Source organism: Xiphophorus maculatus, chromosome 1 (assembly GCF_002775205.1).
Source record: "Xiphophorus maculatus strain JP 163 A chromosome 1, X_maculatus-5.0-male, whole genome shotgun sequence".
Classification (NCBI taxonomy): Eukaryota; Metazoa; Chordata; class Actinopteri; order Cyprinodontiformes; family Poeciliidae; genus Xiphophorus; species Xiphophorus maculatus.
Genome location: NC_036443.1, coordinates 12147576 through 12166221, shown reverse-complemented (window position 1 = coordinate 12166221; position 18646 = coordinate 12147576). Strand labels below are relative to the sequence as shown.

The 18646-nt window shown below is 39.0% G+C and overlaps 1 protein-coding gene across 2 annotated transcripts in view; it reads right to left on the bottom strand.

Moving 5' to 3' along the window:
• LOC102230670 (contactin-3-like) overlaps positions 1–17448 on the bottom strand; it is a 59954-nt gene extending 42506 nt beyond the window's left edge. For both annotated transcript variants that reach the window (XM_014472181.2, XM_023341545.1), the window contains exons 1-4: positions 17219–17448; positions 16897–17115; positions 8780–8917; positions 7907–8042 (exon numbers count right to left, since the gene is read on the bottom strand). In XM_014472181.2, coding sequence (XP_014327667.1) covers positions 7907–8042; positions 8780–8834 — 191 coding nt within the window. In that variant the 5' untranslated portion in view covers positions 8835–8917; positions 16897–17115; positions 17219–17448. The remainder of the gene's footprint in view (positions 1–7906; positions 8043–8779; positions 8918–16896; positions 17116–17218) is intronic.
• Between the last annotated feature and the right edge of the window lie 1198 nt (positions 17449–18646).

The following is an 18646-nucleotide window of genomic DNA, read 5'->3' as shown; positions in this document are numbered from 1 at the left end:
GACACAACTGAAATATTTTTAAAATATAATTGGATTGAAATACAATAAAATAAAGTGCAAAAATCTATTAATCAAAAACAGCACTTTCATCAAGGAGAAGTAACATGCAGTGAAAACAAATATTAAACTTTAACTTTTAAACTTGAACTGAGTAAAAACTCTAAATATGTGATTGCACAGTAATGTTCACTTGTTTGAGGTTGAGGGTGATACTTGGTGGTGTCCCATCTTTTCCACAAGTTCATCAATGTTCGGGGTAAGGCTCTGAGCTGAGGAAATCCTCAGAATTGAGTGAAGGTGTTCAGCAGTAAGTCGACTTCTGTGTGATGTTTTGTTCAGGTTCATCAAAGAAAACAGTTGTTCACACAGGTATGTGCTGCCAAACATAGACAACGTTTGAGCAGCCTGGATGCGCAGCTACACGTGTCGCCGGCGACACATCTAAATTTGCAGTACCGTAATTCCGCCACACGTAGCGCTAAGTGGAAAAATTCCAACGGTTTCTGAAAGGGGAGACGTTGCACTTTCCAGCAAGTATCGGGTTAATACTGTAACTTTGCAGCTGCAGCTGCAGAGAGTGTAATTAATCCGGGGGGCACTCCTTTAATAGATGGTATATTTCGGCAATAACTTGGTGGATATTGAAAGTTCCTGTTGTTATGGATACGTGGGTAAGTACATCATCTCACAGAACATTTAAAGAACTACTTACAGTTCAAATAAGGAAGGTATTTTTTTTTCAGACGGGGTGCCGGCTTACTGCGGTCTGCGGGCCGGTTCTAATAATAAATCAAGATCATTCCAGGGGCCGTAAAAAAACCTTCTCGCGGGCCGGATGTGGCCCGCGGGCCTTGACTCTGACATATGTGGTCTATATCTATACCTTACCGGAGGCGGGCTCCATAACTGACCGCTGCCCCATTCTATCGGTAACTACACTACAACAGCAGAGAGTCTTTGGTGTTCCAAGGACCCCCAAAGACTAGCCAGGAACCAGTAGTTCCCGGCAGGTGGACCAAGTCTTCAAGCCCCACTGGCCTCTAACGCCAATGTAACATACCCCAAGTAAGCACTACTCAAGTTCACTACCCCACTCCTAAACTCGAACCTTATTCTATCCCAGTGCTACCACAGCCAAATAACACTGCAGCAACCATGAGTATTTGAGAGACACCATGGAGCAAAGACGGCCACCCTACAGGGAACCAGAGCAAGCTCCAAGCCCATCAAGAACCCTGTCCCACACCAGCTAACAACAGTCAGGAACATCAACAAGTCAGGTAAGACTCCCACTTGACTACAAAAACTCTCATGCCAGACCCATTGTCACTACAGAGCAGCGCCCACATAATTTCGGATTATTGTTCTCCATGTCTGGTAAGTGAGCTTAGGTGGACAGAGGGTCTTGGTAAGTTAGCAGATAGACCAAGATGATAGATTAACCAGTTGTCTGCAAGATTTTAAAAGCTTGGAAAGTTATAATATCACCAGACCCTGTCCTCAACGAAATTCTCAACAAAATTTTGTGTGCTCTTTGGTCCTTCTTAGTTTTCTCCACTAATGTGTATACCAAACCTCTGTGGCCTACATAAAACAGCCATATTTACACTGAGAATAAATGAGATACAAATTACCTCTAACAGTGTGACTTCTGCAGGTAATTTGTCTTATTGGGTTTTTATTTAGGGGTGATCACAGTAAAGTGAGCTGGTTTTTTATTTGTAAAACTAAACACAAATGATAGTCATTTTTGGTTCAACACTTCCAATCCCAGTTAAAGACATGGAAAACTAGAGTTGTATCCAAATCTAAATGTTGAGTGCGTGTAGGTACTTTTTCACTGCACTATAGGCTTGAGTGAATGGCTGCATCTTTAAATGAACAAACTATATTGGTATCATATTTACCATTAATCACTTCCTGCCAATGCATTAACACATTTTCTTAAGTCAGGGAATGCATCTAAAACCTTGTTTTTAACCGCACAACTCCTTCCTTACTGTGCGACCCTATCACATCCTACCACCCCACGACACACACGCATTTCCTGCTTCTTCCTTCACACCTTTTTTAAATTGATTTTCACACTTAGCATTGGCAAAGGAATGAAGCTAAAAGTCACCAAATAACCTCGTAAGTTGCATACTAGTTGGCATTTTCATAGCATCACTGCATAACATTAGCATTCCAGCTTGCATCAGTCCTTCACATCTGCTCGCTTCTCTCATATTTGCTGTTCTAACATACACAGAATTTCAATTCAGTCAAAATTCCAACAAAGTTGCTCTTCTGCTGATGTTTCTCATGTAATATATTTTTTTAAATCATCAAGTAAGAAGGTCAGGTCCTAAGACAACTTAATAACATGTTGCTTAAGTTGAAAAGAGTAAGTAGGCTTTGCCTATAATTAAATATTAAATCACTAATCAGGGAACAAATTCAAAGTGGCAGAACGTCTCAAACATTTTCTACTGTACCTCTTCGTCTCTGTCAAGCTTTAGCCTGCTAAGATCCCCATGATCCCCAAAGGACTGGTACTGAGCACAGTGAATAATACCAAGCAATTGGCCGTGGTTCTTGCTGGATGGGCCACAAGTGTTTGCCAACTCATTATCGGCCTCAAAGCACTTTGTCCCACTGGAAAACTGATCTGCATGCCAGATTACATGTCCATTCCAGAACTACACTGATGATAAAACTGCCCTCTGCCCTTTTTAATAACCCAAAAATGGATTTGTAACTGACCAGGTCAGTCGCTTAACTTGGAAAGCAAATTGCAAGTTTCAAAAGGCCAACTTATTGATTGAATTCCAACACCCCCTTGTTCTTATTCCAAATAACTATAACCTAATAAAAATGATTGAAAAATATTGTTCAGTAAATAGTAAATAGCACATCCTGAAGATATGAACGCATTTTTATGGCTTGGTTAGGTCACTTTATGTTTCAGCAAAACAATCTAATTATTATGACAGATTAGTTACAGGTTCAATACTACACCTGAGGGTACATCAGGAACGTAAAATTGGTGGGTCCATCTTAACCCCTCATTCTGTGTTTTGTCCTCCCAGCTGAGGTGTAATAAACACACAGAGTTCCAGTTCAGGAAATGTACACACTTTTCCTGTTTTTGGTCTTATGTAATAATCTAATTTCATTAGAATTTAATATTGGGTTTTAATTAGCCGTGTTAAAACAAATGAAAAACATATTTTAATCTGTGTCTAATACTTTTATGTATGACGAGTTTGATGTTTGAAATTAATTACTGGAGTAAATAATCTTTGCAATGGTATTTTGATTTATTGATATGTATCTATATGTATTGATCGTGTGAAGTGCCTTGACATGACATTTGGTGTGAAATGGTTTTACATAAACGGACAAAAGTACATTTGCAAATCACTAATAGATAAATACTCTGCGGTTTTGGAAATGTTATGACTAAAACAAAATCTTGCAGTTGTTTTCTATATTCTATCTTTTTTATTTAGCTACAACACCACTTGCTGCACTTTCAGCCGCTTCCCACAGAGATCATTACAATTTAATCTTCCAGTATCTCATTCCCTGCTATTTAAGGGTAGTCAAAGATCACAGTTTTGGAGGTTATCATCACTTTAGCTGCAATCACCTCCTCTCTGTCACGTCATATTAACATAAAGTGACTCCATCCCGCCTCTGACTTATCATTTCCAACATTAGCACTTGGTGTGAGGTAACAGTGAGCTGATGCAACAACCCCCCCCCCGCCTTTTTAACTTCTTCTCTCTGCTGCATTCTTCTCTCACATGTCGGCATGGGAACATGATATGTAAATATTTTCACAGTAGGTTTGAGCTATTAAATAAATGAGACACCTGAAAGAACTCAAGCACCAGGTTACATCATTTTTCATATTTTAATAGAGAAATTCTTCTATTCCATTCTCAGCCACAATGCCATTATGCATATCCTTTTTACTGTGGTTTAAAAAAAGAGCATACATGGGTTCAAAGACAGGGCACCTTCTATGGCTGTTCAATCATTTTTCTCTCACCATAGAGAACACCCACTTCTTGCCATCACCTGTATTCATATATTCTGCTTTCCTGAAGTGGAAATAAAAGAAATAAAAGCTATAAAGGCAGGCTTTCCAAAAGACTTTGAATCTAACTTTCAAATTAATTTCTGAAGGTATGCATGCTGGTACATTTTAGAAACCTTACACTGCTGAATGAACTGACTTCAAACCTTCCTCTTGTAAAAGCAACACAATAAACACCCAAGCGTTTCCTTATACTACTAGCATTACGAGTATGAGTGTGGGTGTCTGGTCCAACTACTTGAATTCAGCTTTTTGACCCTCAGCCATGATTTTCACCTCTTTTCGACCTTCTCTGAAGAGCCTCTGAAGCACTGCGCTACCAGGATTGACTGGCAACCAGGAGAAAAACAAAAAATAAAACCAAATCTGCTATAAATTTGTTTTCTGAATACATGCCGACCTTCCAGGTACAAAAAAAAGTCGAGTCTTCCGAATGATCCCGCGGAGCGGGCCCGAGCGTACAAAACGCGGGTCAAGTGAATGTTACAGTCCCCCTTCCTACTTAGATTATAAGAAGCTCAGACACATTTTCAGAATGCTGTTTAAAGATTATTCTTTTTAAAGAGGCGAGCCAGTTCTCTCCCTTGAGTTATTATGCCGCTGCTGTGTGCATAGAATGAAAGTCTTATATCTCCGGGAGTGACAGAGTAGGAAAAGAAAGAAGGTAAAAAATGGAAAAAAGGGGATTGGGGGAGCAATGTGAGCCCATTTACACTTCAAGAGCTGAGCCAGAAAGGTTGTGGGGGCACGCAGACACTTGCACAGCCAGTCTGACGAGACAGCACATTAAACATCTCACCTTTAATCATTACATGGAAATACCTGGTCTTAGGCGAACGGGATGTGAAAAGCCTGAAATAATGAGTGCACACACTGCACGGCACTACCAATGCAGCTCAGGTGGCCAGCAGCTCCCACTGCAGTAAATGCAACGCTAAACACAGAAGACAATTGTAATCAATGGCTCTCGGTGCCAACTGGCATCTAGCAATCTGCATTGTTCTCATGCTGTTTTAATAAAGGAGACGATCATCAGGATGCTGTGTGTATCTCTCTAATCTCTGGTGGTGAGAAAAAGAGGCAGATTGGTGGTGTGTTAGTCAATATGAGTTAGTAGAGCCATAATGACAGCACCGCCTAGAGTGTCTATATGCATTTCAATATAATTAGGAGAAAATGAATAGAAGGGAGAACACATATCTTTTTCACAAAAAAAGTAGAATTGAGTAATTAACAATCTTTATTTTTTATCAAGTAAATGACTGCAGCTGACTCAGTCTGAGTGGGTAGCTACCAGCAAAATGAGAGACTTTTTTTATTATTTGATTTGAATTAGGGCCGGGATTTTCACGCAATAATTTGGATTAATTAACTACATTGATTTTCACTCATTAAAATTTGTAAAGCAATTAATAAAAACATTTTTTTTTTACCTGCAAAAGTCACAAGTTAGAACCCGTTTATTATGTTTTTGGTGCAAACCATAGCAATGGACGACAAAGATGCGTCTCTTGGCCCATCAGCGGTTAATATTTGCTTCTAAAAACAATCTAACGCGACAGTGAAGAAGTCTATTGCTGTTGTGCAAGTTGTGCAAAAAGGATTTAACCCACTACAGAGGGTTTTCAAGCTTAACACTGCAATACAATACATGTTGCAGCAGCACAGATGTGTCCAACACTAATGTCAGTGTCCACAGTTCACATTTTAAAGAAGTATTTTTTCAAAGAAGCTACATGAGTTATTAGGGACACTTGAAAGCTGAATGAGCATAATAGCACTTTACACCAATCTGATGAACGAACAACTGAAATAACATTAAAAACAGTAAATGTCTTTGTTGTTGAACTCGTATATCTTTTTATTTAATAATTTAGCAGTAAAAAGGTTTTTGTAATTGAAAATGTTGAATAATTTGTCAGTACATGGTTTTGATTAAAATGCCATTAATTGTGATGAATTAATTACAGACCCTGCCATTAACTCTATTAAGAAAATGTTTTATCAAGTCCCACCACTAATTTGAATATAGCATTTACATGGCTTAAAGGAAGACCTGAGATATTTGGCAATATTTGTTTGCAAAGCAAGTATGTTCAAAGAAATTGTCCACTTAAGTACCGTAATTATTTACAGTTCAGTACATTTTGTAGCTGAATACAAAATCTATTAAATGTACAATCACAAAAGAATTTACTTAACATAACTAAACTGGCAATGTTCATGATGATTTACGATGGCGCTAGGTATGAGCAAATTTTACAATTGCTTAATGCCCTGGATTGCTTTTGGTCTCCCAGGATAAATTCAATTCAGAAAGACAATTTTCGCAAATGCACCCATTTCAGACAAATGAAAGAAAACTATCATAGTTTGAAAGTTTAATTAAATTTATAATTTACAGTTTGTGTAGCAATCTAATATATAACAGCTAAGGAGCTTGTAATTTCTGAAACCTGAAATCAAACCTGATCAGCAGGACTGTTGATGTTACACCCCAAGCAGTGGGATGAGGATTTTTGTCATCCATGGGCTTCAGTTTAAAATTAAAAATACACAACTGCTGGTATTTTGGTGGTCGCTTTAATTTTATACTGTTCAACTTTCTCGTCTGTTGGTAACCAATCGGAGAAAATTATAAAGTCAATCATTGACAAACACTAGCTGAAGCCACATATTAACCTTCTTCTGAGCAACAGTGCAGCCACAAATATCACAACAAGCAAATCACACATGACTGAGCTTTGACAAGCCACCCGTACATGCTTGTGTGTTAAAAAGACATTACTAATTGCTAACATGTTATTTACAAAATACTCCTCACCAGAACCCAAACCAAACTACTTTCTTGTAGCTATTATATTGGCAGTTGCCAACATAAACAAACCTTCAGCAGCATTTTCAGGAATAACTTGGATAAAACAGAAATCATTTCTTTCAAAGAAAGATTTATCTAGATTTGGGTGAGATCTTTACAAACCTTCTGGAAGAAAGAGTTACAGACCAATGAAATCATGCTTGAGCTTTTGGCCCCCGCTCCAAAAGACATGTTCACAACATCAAAACTGAATGTTACAAAAGAATACAGATGAAACATAGTGTATTATTTTACATAGTGTATTATTTTACTGGACAGCAAAAACACAGAACTTTTAAGCACGTAAGTTACTGATTTTATTAACTTTAATGAGGCATTCAACAAGATCCTGTATTGCAAAAGTGATCATTATAAAAATATAGATAGGGCCATTGCTGGTGTTAATCAATATGGTGTTGGCTTTTATTAGCAATAAAAATAACACTTGTCTGTTTCAGACAAAGACATTAAATCAAAACTGTGATTTATCATATGAAAGATGTGATGCTTTGATAATCTCATACTGACTCATGCCTATTTGCAACATAAACAGTGGATCAAGCATTTTCCCACATGATATATACCATCTGTGCTCATTAACATCAATACATTTTCAAAAGAGACAATAATAACACTTAGTAATAACAAAATATAAATGCCAACATCATTTTGAAACTCAGATATAAAATTAGTAAGTTTGAATTTCAAATAACCTGTTTTAAATGCAACTTTCAACTGCACACCAAAAAAAAGAAAAAAGATCAAAGTTCTAATGTAACATTTCCACAAATGAAAGTGATAAAACAAATGGCAGAAAATTCATTTGACTTTCTTATTATGAAGTAGAAGTCACTTATTTCTGTGAAAAATGGTAATAATTACATCCTTAAGTGCAGAGTCTGGCACCATTGGTATTACATTGAAAAGAAAATTAATTTTCAGTTAGGTAAATGAGCTCTGACCTGTACTGAGGAAAAGGCGTGCCCTTAGCGTCACAAGTCAGGGTGGCTTCTTCTTCTATGGAGTCGACGGGGATGAACAGGTCGGCTGGTTCCATCCTCCACCGCGGACCGTGGTATGACGCACTGTCCAGACAATCTTTCAGAGAAACACAACACTGCCTGAGCATGAAGAAGAATATCCACTGTGACAAAACTGATGCTCTAATTGTTTTTAAGGTATTCTGAAGCAAAATAATACATATGAGTATGAAAATAACCCAGAAAATATTGGAAGTGGCATCCATGAGTTTCATATGATTCTGATCATGGTGTATTTCCAAACAGATAAACTCAATAAAATCAACACCGGAGTGCATTACTAAATCAGCGTCTCCTTTGTGTTACTTTAAAAAACATACATTGTGTTGATATGCATAAACAAAATAAAGCTATTACTATGTATAAAATAGAAAAAAAAGGTTATTTTAAAATTTGATCACCAAACTGTGCTGCAAAATTTATTAGAGATGGATTCAAAGGAGTGATTTCTATCGTGTATTCTTTGTGGAAAGAATGATTGTGACTTTTATTACCAATACATTTCACTGACAAAGGTGGGGAAGCTTGTGCTCAGTGTTTTGCCCAGGAAAAGATTATAGAATAAAAGCATCATATCTCCCCATCGGGTTATAATCTCAGCGGTGCAAGGAAAAAGATTGAGAGTATTCTGTCTGCAGTGTGAATGGAAGTCAATACTGATGAGTACTCCTTTAAACCGGAGCCTCCTATCATATCTGACATCTCTTCGCCCACTATACCACAACTGTGAATGTCCAAAGGACAAAAAAAATAAAAAAATAAAAAAATCATCATTCGTATGAAAAGGTGCTTTACCTGTCAGACGGTCGATGATTGATAGCAATAGAAGCAGTTTCCATGGCAGCGTCATCTTTGGCAGCCAGGGGTAAATGAGACTTTCATCCAATAAGCTTTAAAATGGCACTTGCGTTCTCAGAGAGAAAAGAGCGTGACCTGTTGAAACAAGCATTTTCAAGTTAAAATCCCCTAAATGCCAGCTGTTTTATATAATAAGTCTTTAAAAAAAAAGGATCAGGCAAGTTGAACCACAGCACACAAACAGACACGCTGGATGTCAACTGTGGTCTGCGGGGCCCCTACTTCTGCAGGTCACTTCAAATGACCTCTTGAAGCCACAAATTTATTTAAAGCAGACTTTCATCTATGCAATGGGAAATGATTTTACACTCTTTCCAGGTTATTACTGTCCAGTATCTTTAACTGAAGCCTTGACTGAATGTGTTAAACTTCTGTTAAATTAAACTGTGTAAAGAGTTTTATTAGGGCTGAGAATTATTTTAGCTTAGAAATCCAGATTGTTTTAAAAATAATACATTTAGCTACAAATTGAATATCTGTTGTATAAAATTCAAATGAAAATGCTGTCTTATTGAAGTGATGCCTGAGAATACAGAGTGATGACTGAAGTTATGATTCAGTTGCTCTGATGAAATAAAATGACATCAGACTTTATATATCTCTAACTCAAAAAATGCACACTCAAGGAATATGGAGTTCAAAATCATTTACAGTATATTTCTATTTAAATAATACTGTAAAGGGAAAAACAATTGTATCATAATTAGGCCTGTCACGATAGCAAATTTTGCTGAGCGATTAATTGTCTCAAAAAATTATTGCGATAAACGATAATATTGTTTGAAGACCTTTTTACACTGATTTAATGGAAATGACTTAATAATGCATGTGATTTCCTGCCAAAGATAGATAGACTTTATTTTCAAAAGAATATTTAACACTGGAGCTGATAAACAAAATAAACAAAACAACCAAAAACAAAAATAAAATGGACTCTCGGTCTCCATTAACAATAAATGTACTTGAATAAAAACTAAATAACATAAAGCCAAAGTGGAAATAAATACTGCATTCAACCAAAAGAGGGCAGATTATGAAGTCTGTATACTATGTTGCCCTTCAGTAATAATTAGATTTAAATAGAGAAGATGGGCACATCGACTACCTGATGCAATAGTTCACACTACATGATTTTTTGCTCCTATTTTTCCCCATACAACAATCTTAGAACGTTGGTCTTTCTAAGATTGTGTGGTGTGTTACGGTAGATCGTCGTTGCCGCTCTGATCTAAATCAGGGGTTTTCCCCACTGGGAGCTTTAACTACACCTGTTGAATGCGACGGGTAGCCAATCAGAAAGCGCGGATTCTCCTCTGTGTTTTCTGAGGGGAAATTACCTCGGGGAATCCCAAACAGCTGACACCGCGCAACCCGAAGTCCAGCCGACGTGGAAACAACATTAATGTTTATTCAACATGCAAAGAATATAGAAATGACAAGAGGAGGAGTTGGAGCGAAATTGCTACCGCAGTTGACAAACCCGGTAACTTTTCAGCTGTTCTTCGTTAACGTGACGTAAATAGATTATAATGATTTTCATTCAGTCAGGACTTTACGCTGACACTAGCCACATGCATTGCAGGTAGATTGTAGTAAAGCATTGATTAATGTCTGGTTTTAAAATTAGTTAACTGGACTTGTAGCCATTATTTTGTGCCCATTGTTGGACACCACACGGCAGGAACGAACCCGATCGAACCATTATACCTAGGATTTCTGTCGGCTAATGTTTGGTCTGTCAGGTTTTGAAAATGGGCCGACAATCGGTGACAGCTCTAAGATCGTGTAGTGTGCGCTGGGCTTTACACTAAGGAAATGGGGAAGGGAGGAGTCAGTGGAGAGCACCGGAGTTGAGCCTTTTTTCATTCGGTGTCATCAACAGAAAGAGAAAAAGGCCGGAAGAGACGATAATGCCGATAATTGAAATGACGTCGGTAGTTTTAATTTATCGTACGATTAATCGATTTATCGTTTATCGCGACAGGCCTAATCATAATCAAAATAAACTGAGTCATATTCATCTTACAAAGGTGAAGCATAATGTCGCTACACAGGCACAGATGCTCAGTCGTCCAGCCGCTCAAATGAACAGGGATGGCTGACAAAAAATAGAACAAGTGCTATAAATTTATGTAAGTATTTCTGGAGAACAACCTTCGCCATCCTCTTCAAATAAAAAGGTAAAAGCAGCAGCATTGTTTTGAGGTGTTTTGCCTACCAGGCAGACAAACAGGTGAAGCTGAAGGACGTTGATAAGACTTAACGCAAGCTGTGCTACATCAAGCAGTTAAAAGTCAAGTGGGACAAAAATTTGGGAGAAGCATCTTAAAGGTCGACACTCTGATGTCTGAGGAATTTAAAAACATCAGTAAAGCTCCTGCAGCTACAGCAAACATGCCAGATTGAAAAGTTTACATTTTTGTTTAAATATTAACAACCTGCAGAGTTATGGCTCCATCACATTAACATATGATTAACATATGAAATAGTATAGCAGCAGGCACCATTTCATACAATCAAATTTATAATTGACGTGCATAAAGTAAATGTTATACACACCTCATCTATCTATGTTAGAAAACTCTTTTTTATTAAAGAAGTAAAGAGGTTTGGTTCTTAAAACCTTGTGAGGTCACAGATTTATTTAAAGTAGACTTTTATCTATGCAATGGGAAATGATTTTACCCTTATTTTTTTGAAGACCCAGACTGAAACAAACAAGAGTTGACCAGAAACTAGTCTCACTGACTCCAGCTGTTAACTGTTCACAATGAAAATATGGCACAAAATTAGCAGAAATTCAAGAACTGAACAGCGATGCTGCTGAATACATTTCACATGGACCAGATTCTTGTTCATAATTTCCAACTCACTGTACAAATAAGTCCATCAAGGAACGTTCTCAAGTTATCTTTTTACCTAAACGGCTGAATTACACTACTGCTTATATGACTCAGACAATAACTATGATGACATACTGCTGTCTTCCATGTCTTTCTTAGCTTTACTAAATAATGTAAACGTGTATCTCTACTGTAGTAGCATTTAGTTGGGAATGGTTTTTTCAAGGCAACTCAACAAAGGCAACATTGTAGAGATGTGTGAATAAACTGACTGTGAATGTGAGCTATTCCTCAAGATTACCCCAACTTCCCATCTGACTAGTTTGCCAACTTCCACCTGACAAGTTCCCCTGCAAACAAACTCTTTCTGATTTCAGAGAGCTCAAACTCATCACCCATTTTTGGCTGTGTACCGTAACATCTGGCTGTGTTTAATGTTCCATTTGTCAGCGTTATTCATTTTGTTTAAGTTGCACAAGGCCTGTGGGAAGTGCATGGTGTGTTCCATGCACTGTCAAAAGGTGCAGTAAGCTTAAGCATCATTCCTCTTCGAATTAGCAACCTCAATGCAATATTGACGCAAAGGGGAGACTGTGTTCAACGTAACATGTCTTTTTGCTGTTTGTACCTGGGACAAACTGAAAGCTGAAGTTTGGTGTCAAATGCTCCAAACCTCATTCTCACTTTTCTTATCAGTGACAATGCCACTTTGTGCCCTGCATTGTGGCCAAGCTGCCCTCAGAGACATTTGAGGCATATGGGAGGCAGAACATGCCAATCTATTAGCGGGGAAACCGACACCTCGGCTCATCCTTCACTTGGACGGTTCCATGCTGGCTGGCTGAGGAGACTTGGACCTGGGAATTGGGTGCCATCCAATCAATTAGATTCACCCACAGCAGCATGTGTCTCCCCACATGCTGGGGCGAATCAAGACAGCCTGATGAGGAACCCCATTCCACTCAGGTCCATAATCAAGGGCAAGAGTCTGTCTGCTTGAAGCGCGTGTTGCAAATTGCGATGCACTGAGCAAGTAATGATGCAATTATGAAATGTCAAACGTACACACAATGGAGAACAGGCAATAACGCAGCAGTTAAGTGAGCGGTGCAGCATGTGCGGAGTATATGGAGATTTGAGTACATTAGTCTGCACCTGCATGAAGCTGTGTGCATGAATAAAGCTCATCTGTGCACATGAATACACACAGAGTCTCCTCTAGACGTGTTCAAGATAGGCCAGGGACAGATAATAACATCCATCTGCTGAATGTCACACAGCCCACACACACCTACACACTCAACTTGCTTTCTAACCATGTGCACCACATACAGTATAGGAGCTAGTCCCCCCCCACACACACACACTCTCTCACATGCTCTTTCTCCCTTTCCATTTAGAAGACATAATCCATGATGTGCAGCTCATTTGTGGCCTAATCCTGAGGCAAGTCTGGTTCAGAGTACTACTTATGGAAGGCCTAATTGTTTGTCAGCTGCCCGGATGTCAAATCAGACATGTAGAGTCTCAGCCAGGATTTTCTTCTCTACCTTTCATGTTTGCTCAGGCTTTTTTTCCTTCTTCCCCCAAAGTCTGCAAAATTGGATTGGTACGCTTTCTCTTCAGAAGAGTCCTGGATGCCTTACCTCAGTGATAGGCCCATGCACACTGTGCAAACTGCTGGCACCTCCTGCGCTACGGATTGGGGGGATGCAGTTGGTATCGCCCTCCTGTCAACTTTGCATTTTACGGTTTGGATTTGTAAAGGGGCTTTTTATCAGGAACAGATGGTGCCACTTTTTAAAGCACATCTGATCGGTCAATATTAGTCTAGCAGCAGGATGAATGCAGACAGCGCCCCCCACTTTCATAGTGGTACTACTGTAAAAGCGCAAGCCCTGTGCTGCTTATTCACACCTCCCAATCCTCTCTACTGTCTGCTACACCACAAAGTCTGTGTGACATAAATTTCGTCATCTGTACCAACCAACTGGGGTCCACAAGGACTCTCCACAGATGTCCTTCTACAGTCAGGATTATTGTGACCGTGCTGACTGTGCAAGTTGACAGATGCAATAACATCCCTGTTCAAAAGGTGAAGGTGCACACGGTAGATATAGAGAACTATGAATCAAATGATGAAGAAAAAAAATCAATGTTTTTTTTTTATGGAACTAAAATTAGGAGATTTGCAAGATTTGGAGATTTTTCCTTTTACACATTTCTTTCCCTCTCAGTTTCAGTTGATTTAATTTTGCAGAGGCCTTAGATTTCATGGAGTTAAGGTGTAATTTTGGGCACACCATTTTTCAGTTTTTTTTTTGGATCAGCATAAAGTGTAAATGTTGTGCTAAAAGTCTGCAGAAACAAAACAGATTAATAGCCAACATCAGCCATTCATAGTTTTTTTCTGAAGCAGTAATGCTTGAAAATAGAACAAAGCTGAGAAGGATCACCTCACCATAACAAATAATGAAGGATGGTTAATAGGCAAATAATATTTGTGTTATGTTTGCTAACACAGTAGTAGAAGTAGTGAATAAGTGAACAATTCCAGTTCAATGCTTGATTAAACTGGTATTTTATCACTTTTAGGGATTCTGTTCCACTTTTGTTCAGCTCTGGTTCAAAACTTAAAGTACATATTTTAATCAAATCTGGACTGGCTAACAAATCTAATCTGTTACCTATTTATGCAATCTTTTTATTTTCTTTGTGAAAATATATCATTTATCTGTTAAGTGTGGAATAATCAGTGTCAGTTTCATATAGATTCCCTGCTTTACCTGATCTAAGGTGAACTACTGTACATGTCAAGAAAACCATAAAATATCTTTTTGCTCCACAAATTGTTCAAAGAATCTTTAATCAGCCAAGAATAATTCATTTCAGTTTGATTACATCTTAAGTATAAATGATTCAGCATTAGAGTTCACCAAAGAAAGTAACACAGAAAAATTATTTGCAGATGCATATTATACGAGTTGATTCATTGTGGGATTTTTTTATGACAATTTAAAAAGTTAACAGTAAACTGTGTGCAGTTTAAGGTTGTGCCACTACTGCGCAGTTTGAAGTAGAGATGAAATACAGAATCCATCTGTGGAGTAGTAGTTTTAGAATGAATAAGCTCAGTATTTGTTTTTGTGAGACTCTGAAACACATCAGATTTGTAGCCAAAAAGGTGGTAATCAATATTAAATGCCTTCTCTTCTAACTCTAATGGTCAATGTAATAAATAATATAAAATATGATGACAGTATGACAGACCACAGGCTTGGTTACCAGTGCAATAATAAACCAAGGTTTTGAAAAGTTTACAATTTAAAACATATTACAATTCTCAGCCAAGTCTTTTCTTTTAAGCATACAAGATTTTGGGGAAAAGTGCCACAATAACTAGAGTTTTCAGTTTTCACCCACTTAATAGCCCCACTTCCACTTGTTGCTGAACACTACCATTTAACGGGCTACATTTTTCTTACACTAAGGGGAAAAACACTTCCCAGCTGCTTGGCTGTTTTCTGTTTTTCACTCAACAGTTAACCCTGTGTGACCTAAATTTCATCCTCTGCATCTACCCTCTAGGGTCCGCTAGCGATCTCTGACGAATTTTACAAGCATCCCAGATTTTGGTGATTGTACTAACTGTACACACCGACAGCGAACATAATATTCCCGGTCAGAGGGAAGCGCCAAGCAGTCAGCAGAATGGGAATGTCCACATTTGATGCACAATTCTAGTAGTTGTGATGTTAAAAGCTCAAGAGTTTGAGGGAGACATTACACAATCATGAAGAAATGAAAAAAGTGAGGAACATCTTAATGGAGATCTTTGTCACGTATTTCTGTATTTATATTTCTATATGAATACAGGAATGTGCTTGTTCATCAGTTCCAAGAAGCTTGCGTTCATGGATGCAGAGATAAATGTTTAGTGGAACTCCAAAAGCTTCACATAAATGCTGCTTTGAAACTAAAGTTGACAAGTCTCAAGGTGGTTATTATTTCTTTTGGGTTTTATTTACATGTCCAGTGATGGATGTAGTGGGTCTGGTTGCCTTATTGTATTGGGGCAGATTTGCTTTGGGATAGTCAACCTGTTTCGAAACTGATGGGCTCCAACAGTACATGCAATTTCATGTTTCAAAATGTTTAAAAACCTTGATAATTCTACCATGGTCACACTGATGGGTACAAAGCTCAACACATTCTGAAACAAGCACACAGGTGTCCAACCACTAATATTATTTATACACACACACGCTCACTTTCAGCTTTCACTCCTGGATAATGTTAATGGTTGCAGTTTGCCTCATGGGGTGAATCCCTCTAACTCTCGATCAATGAGGAGGAACCAACTCCGGGTTTAACTGATTCAGACACAGTAATGCACAAACCCCACATCTGCTTGAAGAAAATAACCCAGCAGGAAGAGTGGGTGTGCATTTTTTATTCTTTTGAAGGCCTGGGCTTCATTCATCAAAGCCGTATCCAAGCAGGCAATGGGACACACAAGTATATAATTAACTTGAGAATTTTGCAAAGGTAGAACTGTTGCCAGCATGCGTGTATGTGCGTGCTTGTCAGCAGCACCTCCTTTTTTTTTTTAGTTTAGTAATGCATACTTCACAAAGATTCACTGAAAGTGCTTTTGCTTCAAAACACATCAGAAGGCGCATAATTGACAAAACACTATCGATTTCTCCCACTACATACAGACATCATGTATTCATTTCAACCTGAGGCTCAACTCCCTTTTATTACAATCCAATCAATTGGAAATGTCCTGTGGGTTCATATGTTTCAGACTTGATGTGGAAGCCTGGCTGCAGTGTGGCATCACACCAGGAGCGGTGAGAGGCTGAAATCCTAGCATCCCTTCATCACTCTGACAAAGAAAAAGCATGTTTAAGACACACGCACCTCGCTACTAACAAATAGAGATTTTTTTTATTTTTTTTTTTAATGTTACTTCTAAAAGCTTTTCCTTTACGGATCAGGAAAGGGCTGCGGTTAGGAGGGAACATGACGCTGTCCCAATCTTAACACACAATTCTGATCAAATTCGGGGCATTTCATTAATGAATCAGTTTTAAACATGCAGTCCAGAGCTGACATTTAAAATGCCCAAAATAACCAACGATTTCTTACTAATTTGCACACATACACGCACACACGCCACCACGCACTGAGGCTGTTTTGTCTTACCTCCTGCTCAGAAGTGTCTCGAGACCAGCGGGAGTTAAATTCAGCCCTCGCGGAAAAAAACGACAAATTGATCCTCCATGGAAATAGCGTGGTCGGGAAAATTTCGGTCACAATTGCAAGGTCGTTCATACAGGTGAAAGTGAGTCTGAGCTGGCCGGTGGCGAGGAGGCTCAAACACACGCGGCTCATATCGCTGCTCTGCCTCCTCTCCTCCACTCCCTATACGAAAAATAAATAAAAAAATAAATAAATAAGAAGAATTCACAGGCACACACTCGCTCACTCACGCATTCTCACACACACGCACGCACGCGACACCCACGTTGTTCGCAGCACTGAATCGCGTTTAAAGCATATCCTCACGCCTGCTGTAGCTACGAGGCTCGCCTCTCGCCCCTCTGTTTACGCTCCCAAATCCAACACGCGTCTTTCTGAAGCCGGGCTCGCAGAGGGATCTTGCAGAGATGATTTATTATGCGCATCAAGTCGGCTCTCCGCTGCGAAGAAGAGGGAGGAGTAAGGGGTGGTGGAGGAGGAGTGGTGGTGGGTTGGTAGCGGCCACAACCAGCAGCAGCTATTGGGATGTGGGAAGGTGCGGGGATGGGGAGGCGGACGCACCTGGAGGGAGAAGTGCGCCCCTCTGCGTCAGACCACCATTACTGCTGCGCATCTGTGGGCAGCCGCGGATCGTGGTAGGGACTATTTTCGCCAGTGCCGCAGGCTGTTCCCATATTTCAGCAAACTATGGGTGAGCCAAGGGGGATTTTAAGGAAAGAAGAAAAGGTGGGGCTAAAGCCGTTTAGTTTTCATTTATTTTGACCAACATTGTGCAAAATTATAAACTAGAACGGAAACCGAGCAAGGATTTAATTTTTCTTTATGAATAATTTTTGAAAAATGATTCTTTGCACCCTCAGTCAATACTTTGTTCAAGCACATTCTGCTGTGATTACACTTAGACCTTTGCACATCCAAAGGCAAATAAGATCTGCTGTAATCAAAGTGGATGCACATCATCTGTGAAGAGCAATGTTCGAGGCTTGCAGGCAGTGCAAATCGTTACTTGATGATTCCCTGGGTGAGCACCTGTTTGGGTTTTTGTACTGAAGGTATTCTAATCTAGCAGAACCTTCTAAGGCCTTCCTAACTAAACCATTTCCAAACCAAATCGCTTCATTTATCAAGAGATCCGTTAGGTCGGCCATGTTGTTCGTTGTAAGTGCAACATTTTCTCTCCCTCTCTCTTCATGCTTTTGTGTTTCAAACATCCACAGAAATGCATTTCGGTTGACCCTTGCCTGACCTGGGTCTTTAGCTGTCACAATTTGCTGTCTAGATTTAGTTTCATTAAAGCTATCAAATGGCTATGTCTACACATCTTCCCCATAACAACCGCTGTTGCTTGCTACAAATTTTCAATTGCCTTCATATTTGTGTTTGAAGTGACCATTTTAACCCATCACCATGTTTCAGTGTGCTAAAGCTTTACAGTCGTGTCAGGTTTTATCACCACATACAGCTTAATGTTGTCCCCACTCAAACAGTTCAAGTGCACAGTTGTGTCTTGGTGGGTTTGCAGATGTGCTGTCCTTTTTTCCATTTTCAGATAATGGTCTGTGAGATTTTAAAGTTGTAAATTAATTAACTAACCACTCCGGTTTAGTCATAGTTGTCACCACAAATTTCTTCATGATCCACCTGCCGTGTTCCTTGGTCTTTATGTTGCTACTTGTTCTCTAAATTTCTCCAA